The sequence below is a fragment of the Mastigoproctus giganteus genome, chromosome 4 (genome assembly GCF_048544385.1).
Source record: "Mastigoproctus giganteus isolate SK-2022 chromosome 4, ASM4854438v1, whole genome shotgun sequence".
Taxonomy (NCBI): domain Eukaryota; kingdom Metazoa; phylum Arthropoda; class Arachnida; order Uropygi; family Thelyphonidae; genus Mastigoproctus; species Mastigoproctus giganteus.
In genome coordinates, this window is record NC_143578.1 from 57,454,279 (window position 1) to 57,470,551 (window position 16,273).

General features: G+C 37.7%; 1 protein-coding gene across 1 annotated transcript in view; it reads left to right on the forward strand.

Annotated features, from left to right (window-relative positions):
- LOC150086747 (complex I assembly factor ACAD9, mitochondrial-like) overlaps nt 1-16,273 on the forward strand; it is a 216,665-nt gene that overhangs the window by 158,535 nt on the left and 41,857 nt on the right. Inside the window, exon 15 of the mRNA XM_090371556.1 lies at nt 13,506-13,583. Coding sequence (XP_090227682.1) covers nt 13,506-13,583 — 78 coding nt within the window. The remainder of the gene's footprint in view (nt 1-13,505; nt 13,584-16,273) is intronic.

The window sequence follows — 16,273 nt, forward strand, 5'->3', positions numbered from 1 at the left end:
AGCAACTAAGGCCATATTGCTCCGGGAATATGCGGTAGTCATTCCCTTGACCTTTCCGCATGCTCCGTATTTGGTGGTGACGGGCTCGAACCCCGGTCTAATCAAGAAGCGTGTGCTACGCACTGCTGCTCCTTCCCACCTGGCTACAGAGGCGCCTCAGGCACAAAGAAATGAATAAACCATCATGGAATATTTCTTTCGTGGTCCATGCTTTTCATTGGGACTTCCACATCACTGGTAGCAAACTTTTTGGCATGTTTTTTAAAGCTCTTGGATTTTCACTCCTGTAGACAAGTAAAGGCAGTGGTGGGATTCAAATAATTTAACAACCGGTTCGTTGCCCTAATGACCGTTCTAGGTATAAAAAAACTATATATGGAAAGGTAATTTATTATTTCATGCAGTTAATACTTAAATAAGAACAATAAAAAAGGTCCACAAAACTAGATTATGTTATAAGAAAGAGTTTTAAAATATTAATGAAAAAATATTAAATAATACGTGACAAAAAACAATGAAACTGTTATTGCTTCTTGCTTGGCGTCCTCACTTGCAATTTCTCTTTTTTCCGAGCATCATCGGCTGAGTGATTTATCCTTAACCATCTTTTCACTGTAGGAGTAGGATGCCATTCCTTTAGAGGTAGGCCGATTAGACTAATAGTCATTGTGTTTGATCTATTAGAAACAGTTCGGCGACTCTTCTTCTCTGAACATATTATATTCATCTTTGAAAAACCCCTTTCCGCTTCTGCTGAACTTACAGTAAATGTTCTGACAATATTTTTAGCTCTTTGAACACTTTCAGGAATTGCATAATTCTGGGAATTTTTTAAAACGTTTTCGACGAAATCTCGATAATCATTAAAATCAATTTGGTAATTAAAAATGTCAATAAATACGAGCAATTGTTCTTCATCTGCTTTCCATGGAACCAGTACTTCTTCAATATTCCAGTAATCTGTCTCCAAAAAATTGAGAAATTGCAATTTATTCCTATCTTGAAATTGGCTACAACTTGCTTTTAAATGTTCACAATCCATTAGTCTTTTTTTCAAATTCGTTACAATGTTTTCTAAGTCTTTCCTGACAAATCGATGATTTTATACAAATTTTTTATATTTTTGAAGGTTTCTGAAGTAATTAATTCATCAGGTTTTTTTTTTTTTTCGAATGAACCCTTTTCCTTTCCGAGCATTTGAAATGCTTTAATAGATCTTATCACGAGTTTTTCAGCCTTTAGTATGCCTATGTTTCTTGCTTGCAGTGCATTTGAAAGAAGAGAAATTTCGTTTAAAATATCAATCATCAATGCCATATCATTTATAAAATATATATTTTCAAGACAGGCAGCCATACCTAAGTACTTTTTTATTTGAATAAAAATAGTGATGTAGCGCTGGATAAGCGCACCATAGCTAGGGTTGACCTTAAACTACAGTCAGCCCATCTTGGTCCCAAAACTCTACTAATCTTTATAATTTAAATTCCAAGTTGTTCGGATATTTTGGAAAGTTCAATTTGGTTCTTATTGGATTGATGAAAAATAGTATATATCTTATCAATAAATATTTTAAAATGATTTACTTGCTTTATTTCCTTTATCGAATCATCTAAAACAAGATGAAGGCGATGATTTAAACAGTGCCATATTATTATGTTTGGAAACTCTTTTGCAATCCTAGTGCTCACTCCAGATTTTCTCTCAAGCATCACTCTGGCACCATCGGAGCAAAATCCTATTAAATTTTTTTCTAAGTAGTTCTTAGTAAGCCCAACATCATTTAAACTTTCCATAATTGAAGACCATATTGTCTCTGCATCTTGTTTTTCCAATTCAAATAGTTCAACGAAAATTGTTGGTGATGCAACTGAATCCTCAACTTTTAAGAAAAGTATAATAACTAGTTTGCAGGATATCATTGAAGCTTCATCAATAATCAAACATATTTTCAGATTATTTTCAATAATTTTATTAAATATTTCTTTTTTAATTTCCTTTGCAATGAAATCAACTACTTTTACAGCAGTTTTACGATATTCCCATATCTAATCCATTTTTAATTTGCACTTTGTATCTCATCTTCTATGTCTGAAAACAGTTTACATCGTTTTGCCAGCCTGTAAACTGTATTAAACACTCTACAAGTAGCGCTTAAATATTTTTCACTCATTGTATCTATTACTTTTGTTATTGACTCCTGCTCACATTGTTTTAAGTTCGCTTTACAAATGTTATGAGCTTTTGATGAAAAATGTTCTTTCATATTTTTTCCTTAGAGAAGCATGGTGTACCTCATTATTTTTCCCTGATGCCATTCTTTTGACACATGAACACTTTTCTCTTTTATAAAGTCATATTTTGCACAATACTCGCAACCTAACTTTTTGTTAAAAATTACCAGTCCGTCATATTTTTCTTTAAAATTGTTATATTGTTGCACTGTCCAGCATTCAGGAAGATTATTTTCAATTTTGGAGTTGTTATTGTTTTTTTATTTCAATAATTGAGGTGCTGTTTCTTCAAGTTGGAGTGGTTGTGCTTGTGACTGTTTTGTACCATCCAAGGCCAATTCTGATTTTGGTTTCTTATTGTCTATATTCCTCTTGGTTCGTTGTGTCCTAGCTTCCTATTGTTTTTATTGATCGGGGAACACCAACGCACTCATAATATCTCGTGTGAATTTAGGGCGTAACACAAAGCTGAAACAAATGACAGTGTGTCATCCCCCCTGGTTGTTTGGCACTTTTCTCCCTACGTTATATATTCGTTTCCTTAAGTTACAAATGCGAGGGAATAAAAATGTAGTATTTCATCAAAGGTATGATGGGTTTTATGAAATGAATAAATAAATATTACAAGCATAGTTCCGTCTAATTTTTTTCACCTATGGACGGAATGAACATTACTATGGGCACTTGGAATATGCTGTTGCATAGATGAACGTTAAAAAAGAGTAAGGAATATAAATTTGTGATTTCCACATTGGGTGGCTGCCCAGGCGCCCACCTTAGAGAGAACCCTGATCACAAGTGCAATTTTAACAACCGGTTCGCTGAACTCAACAAAAAATTAGGTATCGGTTCTACCGAACCGGTGCGAACCGGCTGAATCCCACCACTGGGTAAAGGCTTTAGTTTTTTGTTGTCATTTGCATTTCCACCAACAAGTAAAATTATGCGATCTCTTGACACCTTGAAACCAGGTGCTGCCTTTTCTTTGATTGATATGTACGTCCTTGACGGCATTTGCTTTCAATTTAATCTGGTTTCATCAACATTAAAAATTTTTTGGGACTATATTGTCCCTCCTCAATGAGTCTTTTAAATTCTAAAGGATAAGATTCTGCAGGTTTTGAATCTGCGCTAGAAGCTTCTCCTTGAATTTTGACATTTTTGAATCCATATCGTTTTTGGAATCGATAAAACCAACCTTTAGAAACTACAAATTTTTGGAATTTTTGGCTGCATTCTCTCCATTCTCTTTCTGTATATCATTGTATAAGCTTAAGGCCTCTTCTTGTATGAAGAAGAGGCCTTAAGCTTACAGGGGTGTGTTGTTGATAAAGGTCTTCTATCCAGGTAGCTAGTCGTCTTTCCATAATCTCTAATACATTGCTCCTTTATCTCATTAATTTAACTTCAGAATGCCGAATCATATTCTTTGCTCTGCTTTCGATATCTCCTTCATTATTTAGGATGGTGTGAATTGTTGTTTCCGGGATCCCAAGGGAATGCGCAATATTGATTACTCATTCTCCACTTCTTTTACGATATATAACTTCTAATTTAACATCTGAACCCTAACTTTTGCATTGTCTTTTTTTCGTGATGTTTTATTCTCAGCACTTTGCTTTGAACTTGTTTAATAAAAATAAGAAAACTAAGAATTCACTTAACGTAAAAATTATCGAAAATATCAGACAACTACTACAAGCAACAGTAAAGGAGAAACTGACCGTAGGTAGATGGAGTTGAGGCAACAGGACGCAAGTGCTTCAAATTTGAACATCTCTGTGATATTTTTTTAAAGCACATTTCTGGAGATCACCACCATAAAACAATAAAAACAGTTTGCAGTTTTCAGTTTATTAGCCTTTTTTGTTTGTAAAATTTGTTGTACAATGTATAAACAAGTAGAAACTCAATCTTATTGCATTTGCGATAATATCGATAGCTGGAATTCAGTGTGTTTTTACATTATTATGGTGAAATGTGTTTCTCCTTCACTGAAATCTTCAGTCATATAAAATTCATTAAATAAACTTTTTTACACCTCTGTATATCACTTGTGCATGACATGTTAGTTCCAATTTGTGCATGTGCTTTACATAGAAACTATTATATTATTTATGTTTTCATTTTTTTTTTTTTTATGTATTATTTGTAACCTCGTAACTATGGAGACTTGGATAATGAATACTCGGATGTCGGGGACCCCCTGTACATATAACTTAAACTTGATAAGAGATACAGAAATGATATAACATACACTTGATAAAAGATACAGAAATGATATAACATATACTTGGAAGGAGATACAAAATACATATACCATAAGCTCAATATTGAAATGTATATATATTCAATAATGTAAACTTCATAGCGCAACTGGTGCCTAGTTTTATTACTGCATTAGGATATAACTTTAGTGTAGTATTTTTAATTATATTGAATTCAAAACAAATCATGCTTAAGAGCAGAGCAGCAAAGAAAAGAGCTCTAGGTAGTGGGAGTGTCGTGGCTCAGGGAAGAACTAAGAAGGATGGTTTTCTCTGAATCACAGCCTTATGAAATTTACTGCTTGTTTGACATTTGTGTAACTATCAGGAATGGAACATGATATTGCTAAGGGGGATGTCTTTGTGTGTGCTTGATATAAAGACTGTGAGGATGTTAGGTGCCAACTCAGAATTGTTATGAACCTTTATGAGAACTTGAAGAACTGTGGGATGCCTTCGAAGAATTTAAATTGTGTGACCCATCAAGCTCTCAGCTGAACACATCAATACCAGAGCTTGCACTTGATCATCGGGCAACACAATGCCAATCTCCAAAGACAGAATGCACTGGTCCCACAGCAGCTAGTCAATTGTTGGTGACTCTATTGACAGGGAAACAGTAAATGTATTGTGCAAAATGGATAGGTGGAATAGGACCAGGGTATGTTGGCAAGGGGGCAAAAGTTGATGATGTTTTAGAGCAGATATCATCTTTTAAGGGAACGAAAGTTGATACTGTTGTACACGTTGGCACTAATGCCATTACCAGTAGGAGATCTGTGGACTTACTTAACAAGTAAGGGTAGTGTAGAATGAAAAAGACCTGGGGTAGTTGAGCAGTCAGATATGAAGTTTTCTGAGCAGTGCAGACAGTCTGCAAGAGTAGCTCATGGTGTCCTGGTGATAATATATACAGGAATTTTTCTAGCAGGGATAAGGAGGTGATTATCCCCTTGTATAAGGCAATGGTCAAGCCACACCTTGAGTACTGTATACAAGTCTGGAGGCCTCGTTTTGTCGAAGGATGTAGAGCTGCTGGAACAAGTACAGAGAAGAGCAACAAGATTAGTGAATGGAACAAAGGGTTGCTCTTACAAAGAAAGGCTTAAGCTCTGCAAATTGCAGTTCTGGAAACTAGGCACCTGCGAGGGGATCTGATTGAGGTGTATAAAGCTTTGAATGGTTTGAGCAAGCTCAATGCCGATGGGATCTTTCTCTTGCCCAGATTAATTGCCTGAGGGGGCATAAATCCAAATTGAGGAAAGACAGTTGTAGAATAGATGAATAGATGTATGGAAATTTGCCTTTAGCCAGCAGGTGGTTCATTGCCAGAACAAACTTCCATCTGTCGTTGTGGAAGTTCACAGCTTAAATAAATTCAAGGCAGAACTAGACTAACATTTGGAATGGATGGGTGAAATGAGTTTTTTTTTTTTTTTTTTGGCTGATGCTGTATACGCGTGCATCATATTCCTCTACCAATAATAAGTACAGGCTAATGTTGAAAACAAGTTGCAAGTTTGGATTAAATTTGAAAGTGTCTGCATTTCTGCCAAGACATGATTGGAGGGAGTATATGATGAGAGTCTTGTCAATCGATTCTGCCTTGCAGAGATTGTGCAGGGCTTGTGGGGCAGAATTTTTCTCAGCATGGTCTGTGCTTGTTAACCGGAGAGACTGCTTCTACAGGGATGGGATACACTTAAATAGAAAGGGTGCAAGAATATTTGCTGGTGCTATTGAGGCAGTGTTAGTGGGTTGGAAAACTGTAGTTTGGATACAGGCTAATAGATTAATAATAGCCACACAAGCAGAGATGAAAGTGATTCTTGCACCACTTCTATTGGAATGAGCAGCAGCGTGGAATGCTGCTGCTCATTCAAAGATGGGGATTTCAAGAACTGCTGGGAGTCATCATGAAACAAGTAAATACATGGTCTGTGTTAGGGTAACTAAGAGTAAGAACAGGTGCATGTAACCAATACTAGGAGTTTAGTAATTAAATTCGATAAATGTGAAGTGCTGGTCAAGCACTAAATATATATATATAGTGTTAGTGAATGTTCTGTAATATGTGTTGTAAGGGTCAGGGCTCTTATGAGCAGAGCAGCAAAGCAAAAGGTCCAGAAAGGACAGATGGTATATATAGGGAAGTGAGGTTATGCTGTTAGTTAGGAAACATAAATTATAGCATCAAATTATAGATGAATCAGATTGGTCCACTTGATTTCAGTTGTTTGACTGTTGGTTGTCCTACTCAGGTAGCTGATAAACTGAATGAGTATTTTGCATCTACATTCACACTTGAAGAATTCTCTAGGGAAGGGGGATGTTGTTGGATGTAAGAGACGAGGTGTTGCACAGATATAAGTAATGCAGAATTTGAATTTGGGGAGTATAATATGTACAGAAAGGACATGTATAGGTGTACCCTGTCTATAGTGGCTCCCGGACTAATGTCCATCTCTATGTAGTGTCACTGTGATGAAATACAGAAACTCAGTAAAACAGGTTAATGAATGTATATATAGTGTTAGTGAATGTTCTGTAATATGTGTTGTAAGGGTCAGGGCTCTTTGAGTAGAGCAGCAAAGCAAAAGGTCCAGAAAGGACAGACGGTATATACAGGGAAGTGAGGTTATGCTGTTAGTTAGGAAACATAAAATCTAAGGTAGTGCATCAAGTTTACATGGGTGGCCAGTGCAATGTTGAGTCAGTATGGTGTGACATAAGCTTGTTTGCTTGTTAGTTATTTGGTTTTTAGGAGCATTACCAACCAAGGCCATATTGCTCCGGGGATATGCGGTGGTCATTCCCTGACCTTTCCGCATCCTCCGTATTTGGTGGTCATGGGCTCGAACTCCGATCTAATCAAGAAGCGTGTGCTACGCACTGCTGCTGCTCCTGCTCACCTGGCTATGGAGGCGCCATTGTGACATAAGCACTGGGAAAGCAGAAATGAGAGTAAGAGTGTGTTATAGGCCTAATGACTGATGAGTACAACAAACAACCGTACAGAAAAATAGAGTGGGTCAGTAAATCAGGATGTCTCATGAACGGGGGTTTTAACTATCCAGATAGTGACCGAAACTTGCACACTAACAAGACTTTTGTGGATTTTTGGATGACTGTTTTCTACAGCAGCATGTTCAAGAGGCAATTAGAGGGAATAATACTCTTGATCTGATTATCAGCAGTGATTATTAATGCATTAAGAATCTGCAGATAAAGAAACCACTAAGTGGCAGTGATAACAGCATACTGAGGTGAGATTTACCTACGGCAGATATAAGCTAGTCTGTAATCAAGTCACAAAGCCTTGTCTTGATTACAAGTCACAAGGCTTTGTGATCTGTAATCTCTTGTAATATGCCTTAGGCAGGTGAGGGCAGATTACAAGAAATCTTTGGCAAAGGATGCTAAAAAAAACAGCAAGATTTCTTTACTTATACAGGGTGATTCACTACCAGTGCAACAAACTTGCAGGAGGTGTAGGGGGCACAAAGACGAATCGGAATCACATAGCATTGCAGGGTCCGAAATGCCTTCGTTATGCGGTAGAGGACGTTTAACGGGAGGTCGCGTGAACAGCGATCCCGCTGGAAGTCAGCATTTGCGAACCGTTTCTGTTGAAGAAACCAATTAGCAAAAGTCCTCCGGAGTGGATAATCTACAGGCTCCAATGATTGGACGCGTTGCAGATGGTATGAACTCATTTGGTTTGTTGACAGTATCCTCCATACAGTGGATTGGGAAATACCCAATCGTTGGCCTATCGCTTGAGTACTCGTACTCGGATTGCCTTCTGCAAGACCTAGGACATTCTCCTCATTGTCTGGCATCCTCGTCGTTCGCTTTCTTGAAACAACCAGTCTCACGTAATCTTCTGTGCACACGTGCGAAAATCGTATGATGAGGAACACACCTGTGCTGGAAACGTTCCTGGTACAAGCGCAGAGCGACGCGCCCATTACAGTCCGCAGCTCCATACACGAGGTGCATGTCGGCCAGTTCAACGTTTGAATACTCGTCCATTCTACTGCCTCGGGAACCGGTTCGCAAATGCTCACTTTCAGCGGGATCGCTGTTCACGTGACCTCCCGTTAAACGTCCTCTACCGCATGACGAAGGCATTTCAGACCCTGCAATGCTATGTGATTCCGATTCGTCTTTGTGCCCCCTACACCTCCTGCAAGTTTGTCACACTGGTAGTGAATCACTCTGTATAAACTCTAAGAGGAAGGGAATGAATCAGATTGGTCAACTTGATATCGATGGTTAGACTGTTCGTGATCCTGCTCAGATAGCAAACAAACTGAATGAGTGTTTTGCATCTACATTCACACATAAGGAGTTATTAAGGATTGAAAATGCCAGAAGGTTATCAAATTGTAGCAGGGTGCGTAATGATTTTGTAACAACTGAGAGCAAAGTGGAGGAGAAATTATTGAAATTAAACATAAGAAAGGCGCCTGGGTTGGATGGGATGTATCCAGTTATATTAAAGGAGGCGGCAAAGGAACTAAGCAAACCCTTAGCCATAATTATGAGAGCATCCTTGGACCCGAGGGAGGTCCCCACAAACTGGGGATGTGCAAATGTGTCTGCAGTTCACAAAGAGGGATCGAAGAGTGACACGAGTAATTACAGACTAGTTAGTTTAACTTTGTTTCGGGTAAAATAATGGAGTCACTCGTTAAAGATGCATTGCAGGATCATCATCTCGACAAGACTTCAGCAATAATTCAGACACAGCATGGGTTTGTTAAGGGAAAGTCTTGGCTGGCAAATATGATTGCATATTGTGATGAGGTTACAAAGGAACTGGATGCAAAAATTAATTTTGATAATATATACTTGGATTTCAGGAAAGCTTTTGACACTGTTGTGCTGGAAAATTATTGTAACAAATTAGAGCAGAATGGTATTAAGGATAAGTTGCTACAATGGATAAAAGGATGGTTGAGTGGGAGAAGACAGAGAGTGGTAACCAATGGGTGCTGCTCTTCATGTTCTAATGTTATTAGTGGAGTCCCACAGGGTTCGGTGTTGGGTCCACTGTTGTTTTGTATATTTATAAATGATATTGATGAAGGTATATTAGGCTTAGTGTCGAAGTTTTCAAATGATACAAAGGTTGGCAGGGTTGTTAATGACAGTAATGGCAGTGTGCTACTGCAACAGGATCTAGAAAATTTGGGAAGATAGGCTGAGAAGTGGCAACTGAAGTTTAACATTGACAAATGCAAATTACTGCATATGGGTAGAAGTAACCCCAGGAGAACGTACCAACTGTGTAGTACTACACTTAGGATGGTAGAAAATGAAAAAGACCTGGGAGTAATTATGCAGTCAGATATGAAGTTTTCTGAGCAATGCAAATTTAAGGAGGAACTGCACAAACATTTAGAGGGAATGGTTGTGTGAATTTTTTTTTTTTTTTCTTTTTTTTTGGGTGATGCTACATAAGCTCATATGCTTGTTTTCTTGCATCACAGGCCACGATTACTATTACTATGTAACTATCATCAGGTGTAAAGGGAAGGGTTTTTGCTAAATGATTTTGTAATAACTGAGAGCAAAGTGGAGAAGAAATTGTTAAAGTTAAACAATTTCGCCATGGACTGAAGATGTCAAAATGTATCTTCAATTCACGAGGGGGGGGGGATCAAAGGGTAACAGGAGTAATCACAGACCGGTTAATTTGACTTCTGTTCTAGGGAAAATAATGGCGTCACTGGATAAAGAAGCATTGCAGGATCATGTAGACAAGACTGCAGTAATAGTTAAGACACAGCATGGGTTTGTCAAAAGGAGTTCTTGTCTGAGCAATTTGATTGCTTACTATGATGTGGTCACAAAGGAACTGAATGCCAAAAATAATTTTGATATCATATACTTGGATTTCAGGAAAGCTTTTGATACTGTTGCACATGGAAGATTGCTGTATAAATTGGAGAGGTATGACATTAAGGGTAAGTTGCTACAATGGATAAAGGGATGGTTGAATGGGAGATGACAGAGAGTGGTAATCAATGGACACTGCTCTTCATGGACAAATGTTATTAGTGGAGTTCCCCAGGGTTTGGTGTTGGGCCCATTGTTGTTTTGTGTATTCATCAATGATATTGATGAAGGTATATCAGGATTAATGTCCAAGTTTGCAGATGATACAAAGGTTGGCAGGGTTGTTAACAACAGTAAAGACAGTATGCTACTCCAACTGGAACTAGACAAGTTGGGCAAATGGGCTGAGAAGTGGCAACTGAAGTTTAACATTAACAAATGCAAAGTACTGCATATGGGTAGCAATAAACCAAGAGAAATGTACCAACTGTGTGGTAGTACACTCAGGGAAGTGGAAAGTGAAAAAGACCTGGGGGTAATTGTGTAGTCAAATATGAAGTTTGCTGAGGAGTGCAGACAGGCTGCCATGGAAGGTCATGGAGTCTTGTCAATGATATATAGGAATTTTGCTAGCAGGGACAGGGAGGTGATTATCCCGTTTTACAAGGCAATGGTCAGGCCACACCTAGAGTACTGTGTACAGGTCTGGAAGCCTCCTTTTAAGAAGGATGTCGAGTTGCTAGAACGAGTACAAAGAAGGGCAACAAGATTGGTGAGGGGAACAAATGGGTGCTCTTACCAAGAAAGGCTTAATTTCTGCAAATTGTAGCACATAGAGAGTTAGGCACCTGCAAGGTGATCTGATTGAGGTGTATAAGGCCTTGAATGGGTTGAGCAAGATGAATGCTGATGGGATTCTTCCTGTTGCTCAGATTAAAACCACCTTATTTCACCCATCCACTCACTGAAAATGTTTGGCTAGTTCTGCCTTGAATCCATTTAAACTATCAACTTCTACAAATACAGATGGAAGTTTGTTCCAGCAATCAACCACCCGCTGGCTGTAAATAAACCTCCACACATCTATCCTACAACTGTCTTTCCTCAATTTGAATTTATGCCCTCTCAGGTGATTATTCTGAGCAAGAGGAAGAATCCCATCAGCATTGAGCATGCTCAAACCATTCAAGGCTTTATACGCTTCAATCAGATCACCTCGCAGGTGCCTAGTCTCAAGACACTTATTTGCAAAACTTAAGCCTTTCTTCGTAAGAGCAATCCTTTGTTCCCCTAATTAATGATTCATCTGTAACAAAGTCTCTCCACTCTCTATCTCATAGACATTCTGTTTCTGCTACATGCCTTTTGTATAGATACTTCTATGGGCACTGTTTTTCTGAATCTGCTTTTATAATTCCCACTCTATCTTCCAAACCAGTCTGAAAATGTGCTGCAACCAATCATCGTCCTTTTACTTCAAACTCACAGAACCAACTTTTCTGCTTCCTCCTTTATTCTTTCAAGTTCCACTTTATGGAACTATCTCCATTCATACATATTTCCTGAAAATTACAATCTACAGAGATTGAAGTCTGATGTCAACAAGTACTTCCTTCATCTTCTCAGCCTTAAACCCATGCACAGTACTAAGTAATATAGGTTCTGATACCTCTTGTGCTTGGGGTTTTCATTAAAAACAAAAAGTTGATTATTTCATTGTATAAAGCAATGATCAAACCACATCTTGAGTACTGCATGCAGGTCTGGAGACCTCATTTATTACACTTACCAACAAGATTGGTAAGTGTAATAAATGGGTGCTCTTACCAAGAAAGGCTTCAGTTCTGCAAATCAACATCTGGAGACTAGGGACCTGCGTGGCAATCAGATTGAGGTGTTAAGGCTTTGAATGAATCGAGCAAACTTACTGCTGATGGGATTCTTTCTCTTGCTCAAACTACATACATGAGGAAGCATAAATTCAAATTGAGCAAGGATGGTTGCAGAATAGATGTACTGAAGTTTACCTTTAGCCAGTGGGTGATTGAATAAATTCTTGAATAATAACTTGAATAAATTCAAGGAAAACTAGACAAACTGTTGAAGGGGGATGTATGGGTGAAATGGGAAAGTTTTTTTTTTTTTTTTTTTGTTTGCTGATGCTATATAAACTTGCTTTCTTGCATCGTTTCCACTACTAATACTAAAAACTTCTCTTTCCCCCCCCCACTCTCCTTCTGGCCTTTCTGTAAACATTGTACTGACTATATTGCAATGATTTGTCAGACATCACTTATGTCGACAAATGATATCTCCAATATCTCTACAATTGTCCACCTTTGATGTCATATCCAGTACTTCAAATTCATCATATTTTTTTTACTGTACTCCTAGCAAGAGTGTACTTGCATGTATACATGTACTTGTTCACCTGTTTTAACCCTACCAGTCCATGTATTTTTATTTCCTGAAACCTTGCTTTCCAGACTGTTACAATTCCAATAGAAGTAATGCGAGAATAACTGATGCTTCTGCCTGCAGCTGCTGTTAATCTTCTGTTCTGTGTATCTCTTCAAGCTATCAGTTTTATGTTCAACTTAATGCCGCCTCAATAGCATAAGCAAATATTCTTGTATATCCTTCTAGTTAAGTGTATCCTATCCCTGTAAAAAGTCTCAGGAGGTTGACAAGCTTGGACCATGCTGAGAAAATTATTATTATTATTATTATTAATAATACCCATATGGTGCAAGGAAGCCTGAGGCTTATGCTGCACCAGGAAAAAAAAAAAAATTCCCAAGTTACCTGAGAGAGAGAGAGAGAGAGAGAGAGAGAGAGAGAGAGAGAGAGAGAGAGAGAGAGAGAGAGAGAGAGAGAGAGAAGTAGGGAATCACCAAGAAAGAGAAGAATGATGATATCCAGCTCAGGACCCTGGTGTGCCAAGCCCATACTCACCAGATGTGAGCCCCCGGGGTTGAATATACTGACATACACTAACATCTCCTGGCTATATAAGAAAACAACTCAACCATCACACTTTCTGTTAGCATGAAAATTTTCTTTTTTTAATTGTGAACTTTAGCTGTTTTCTATTTAAAAAAAAAACTGAACCATGTTTATCCAAATTATAACTTCTTTCTTCATTTTAAATATTTAGAAATCTGGCAACAACCTAGAAAAATCAGTGGCAAGATTAGAGATAGTAATCGGACTTGTGTTAACAATATTTGCAAAGGTAAGAAAATAACTCTCTTCATTTCTTTTCTCTCTCTTTCTCTCATTTTATTTCAAATTCTTCGGTGATAGTTGATAAATACCGGTGTGATATGTGTGATCACTTGCCATGCATATATAAATAGGCGCCTCCGTAGCCAGGTGGGAAGGAGCAGCAGTACGTAGCACACGCTTCTTGATTAGACCAGGGTTCGAGCCCGTCACCACCAAATACGGAGGATGCAGAAAGGTCAGGGAATGACCACCGCATATCCAGAGCAATATGGCTTTAGTTGCTAATGCTCCTAAAAACCAAATAACAAACAAGCATATATAAATATATGGGTTTAATTCCCATTGCTAGCTTGAAATACACATTCCTTTTAGCCGAGCGGGTAAAGTACCTGCCCGGCAACCAAAGGTCGCGGGTTCGATTCCCGCCTCGGGCTTGGATCAAAGTACTGCAAAAACCTTGGGAGGTGCAATATGGCCACAGAAGCCGATGCGCCAACAACTACCAAATCAAAAAAAAAAAAAAAAAAAACACATTCTTTTTTGGTTAGTGGGAACCTGTATGATTTTAATAATACTTACTTTTGGACAAGATACAGGGTTTTTCATATATCTCAAATAGGTAAGTTAAACATAGAATACATGCAATTGTAGATATATCATACTGACTTCTCATGGCTTTTTTATTTTTAAATTGTAAACAGATAAATTACAATTTGTAAAGGAATAAGAGAACTTTACCTCAATATAATATGTAGAATGCTTCCATATGAGACTCTCCAGAAATTAAAATGAAAACAATTAAAAAATCGTACATCATTTTCATCCTTGGCCACACATGTACAAAGCATTATAAAACCCTTTAGAGAGGCAGTGCAATTTGGGATTAAGAACTATGGTACACTATTTAATAACCTTGAGGACTGTAGACTTGGTGGTAGTGATAATTTATTCTCAATAAATGTTACCTCGTTATTTACGAATGTAAACTTTGAATACACATTAGATATTCCTTGGGACATGTTAAATAATAACTTGATACCGATTAATTATATGAAGCTTCCTCTTAAGGAAAGTTTTCATTTAATTAAACTCTGAGTTGAAGCCAGCTATATCACCCTTCGAGACAGTATACAAACAAATTTTTGGTTTGCCAATGGGATTAAGCCTGAGCGGCCTAATATCGGAGATCTATCTCTCAACAATTGAACGTATACGTTTGACGCCTTTTCTACTCCGTATCACATACTATGGGAGATATTTAGACGATGTTCTAGTCATTACTGATAGTAGCACTATCCAGGCATTTTACGTTCATTTAATAATATTCATTCTAGACTCAAATTTACATTGGAGAGGGAGAATACAGATACTAAGTCATTAAATTTTCTAAATTTCACACTTACTCGGGACGCGAATAAAATCCAGTTTAACATCTATCATAAACTTACAAACACCGGTATGCTTCTGCATTATAACATCTACCACCCGTTCACCTACAAAATATCGATTATCTTTAATCAATTTCTCAATGCCTATAAATATTCAATGACAGAATCTTCTTTGGGCTCAGAAATACAAATATTAACCAGCAGATTCTTAAAACAGGGGTTACCCACTTGCTACAATAGACAGAATTAGGCTACAGGCTAAGGATAGAATACAAAAACATACACCAACAAAAAACAATAGTAATATAAAAAAATACTTTGTTTCTGTCCCATATGTTGAACAGTGGCACAAACAACTTAACAGATTCTTTAAAGATACTGAATTTAAAATTGTAGCCAGGCCAATATGGAAATTACACACTGTACTGAACAATCGCTCAGTCCTGTCCTCATTCACAACACAAATAAATGACCTAGTATACAAAATTTCTTGTGGTGATTGTGACTCGTCTTATTAGGGTTCTATGCGGTTTCCTCTGAATTTTCGTGTTAATCAACACACAACCTCAGTTCGTGCTTCTTGTTCGGCAGTGTCAGAATTAGCCTTTCATGCCGTTAAAGAAAAAGATACTTTTTTTTATTTAACGAGGCCAAAATACTTAGTGTCCAATGTAATTATACAAGACAATTACCATATTTCTTTGATAAATCTAACAAATATTTTTATTATAATAGAATTTAATATACTAACAACAATAGTACCGGTATTTATCAGTGGGTATGTTATTCATCACTTCCTTCTGAATCTTCTGAGCCATCGATATCTGCATCTGAATCAATATTAGAGTCTACTTCACATTCATGGTCAGATTCTTCTGAGCCATCAAGAGTGTTGGTGATGCAACATTTTTTAAATGAGTGCTTTACTATTCTTTCTGGGATCAGCTTTCAAGCTGTTGATACCTATTCTGCCAATTTTGATGCCGGCGCTTTCTTAATTTTTCCGGAAGGTTGTCGGTCAACAGCCAGGATTCATATTCCTTTCTCAAATAATCCTTAAATGGCTTGTTGACTGAAACGTCGAGTGGCTGCAGTTGGCTAGTCATGCCACCAGGAATCACAACCAAGTCACCACGTTTTTGCACGATTTTATTTTTGACACATTCGGACAATTGTCCACGAAATGCATCAAGTACTAGCATGCTAGGTGGGTTATGAAGATTTCCAGGATGTCTATTCCACACAGCATTTAGCCAGTCTTCCATAAGCTCTGCCGACATCCATCCATTTTTTTGTGCACGCACAATAA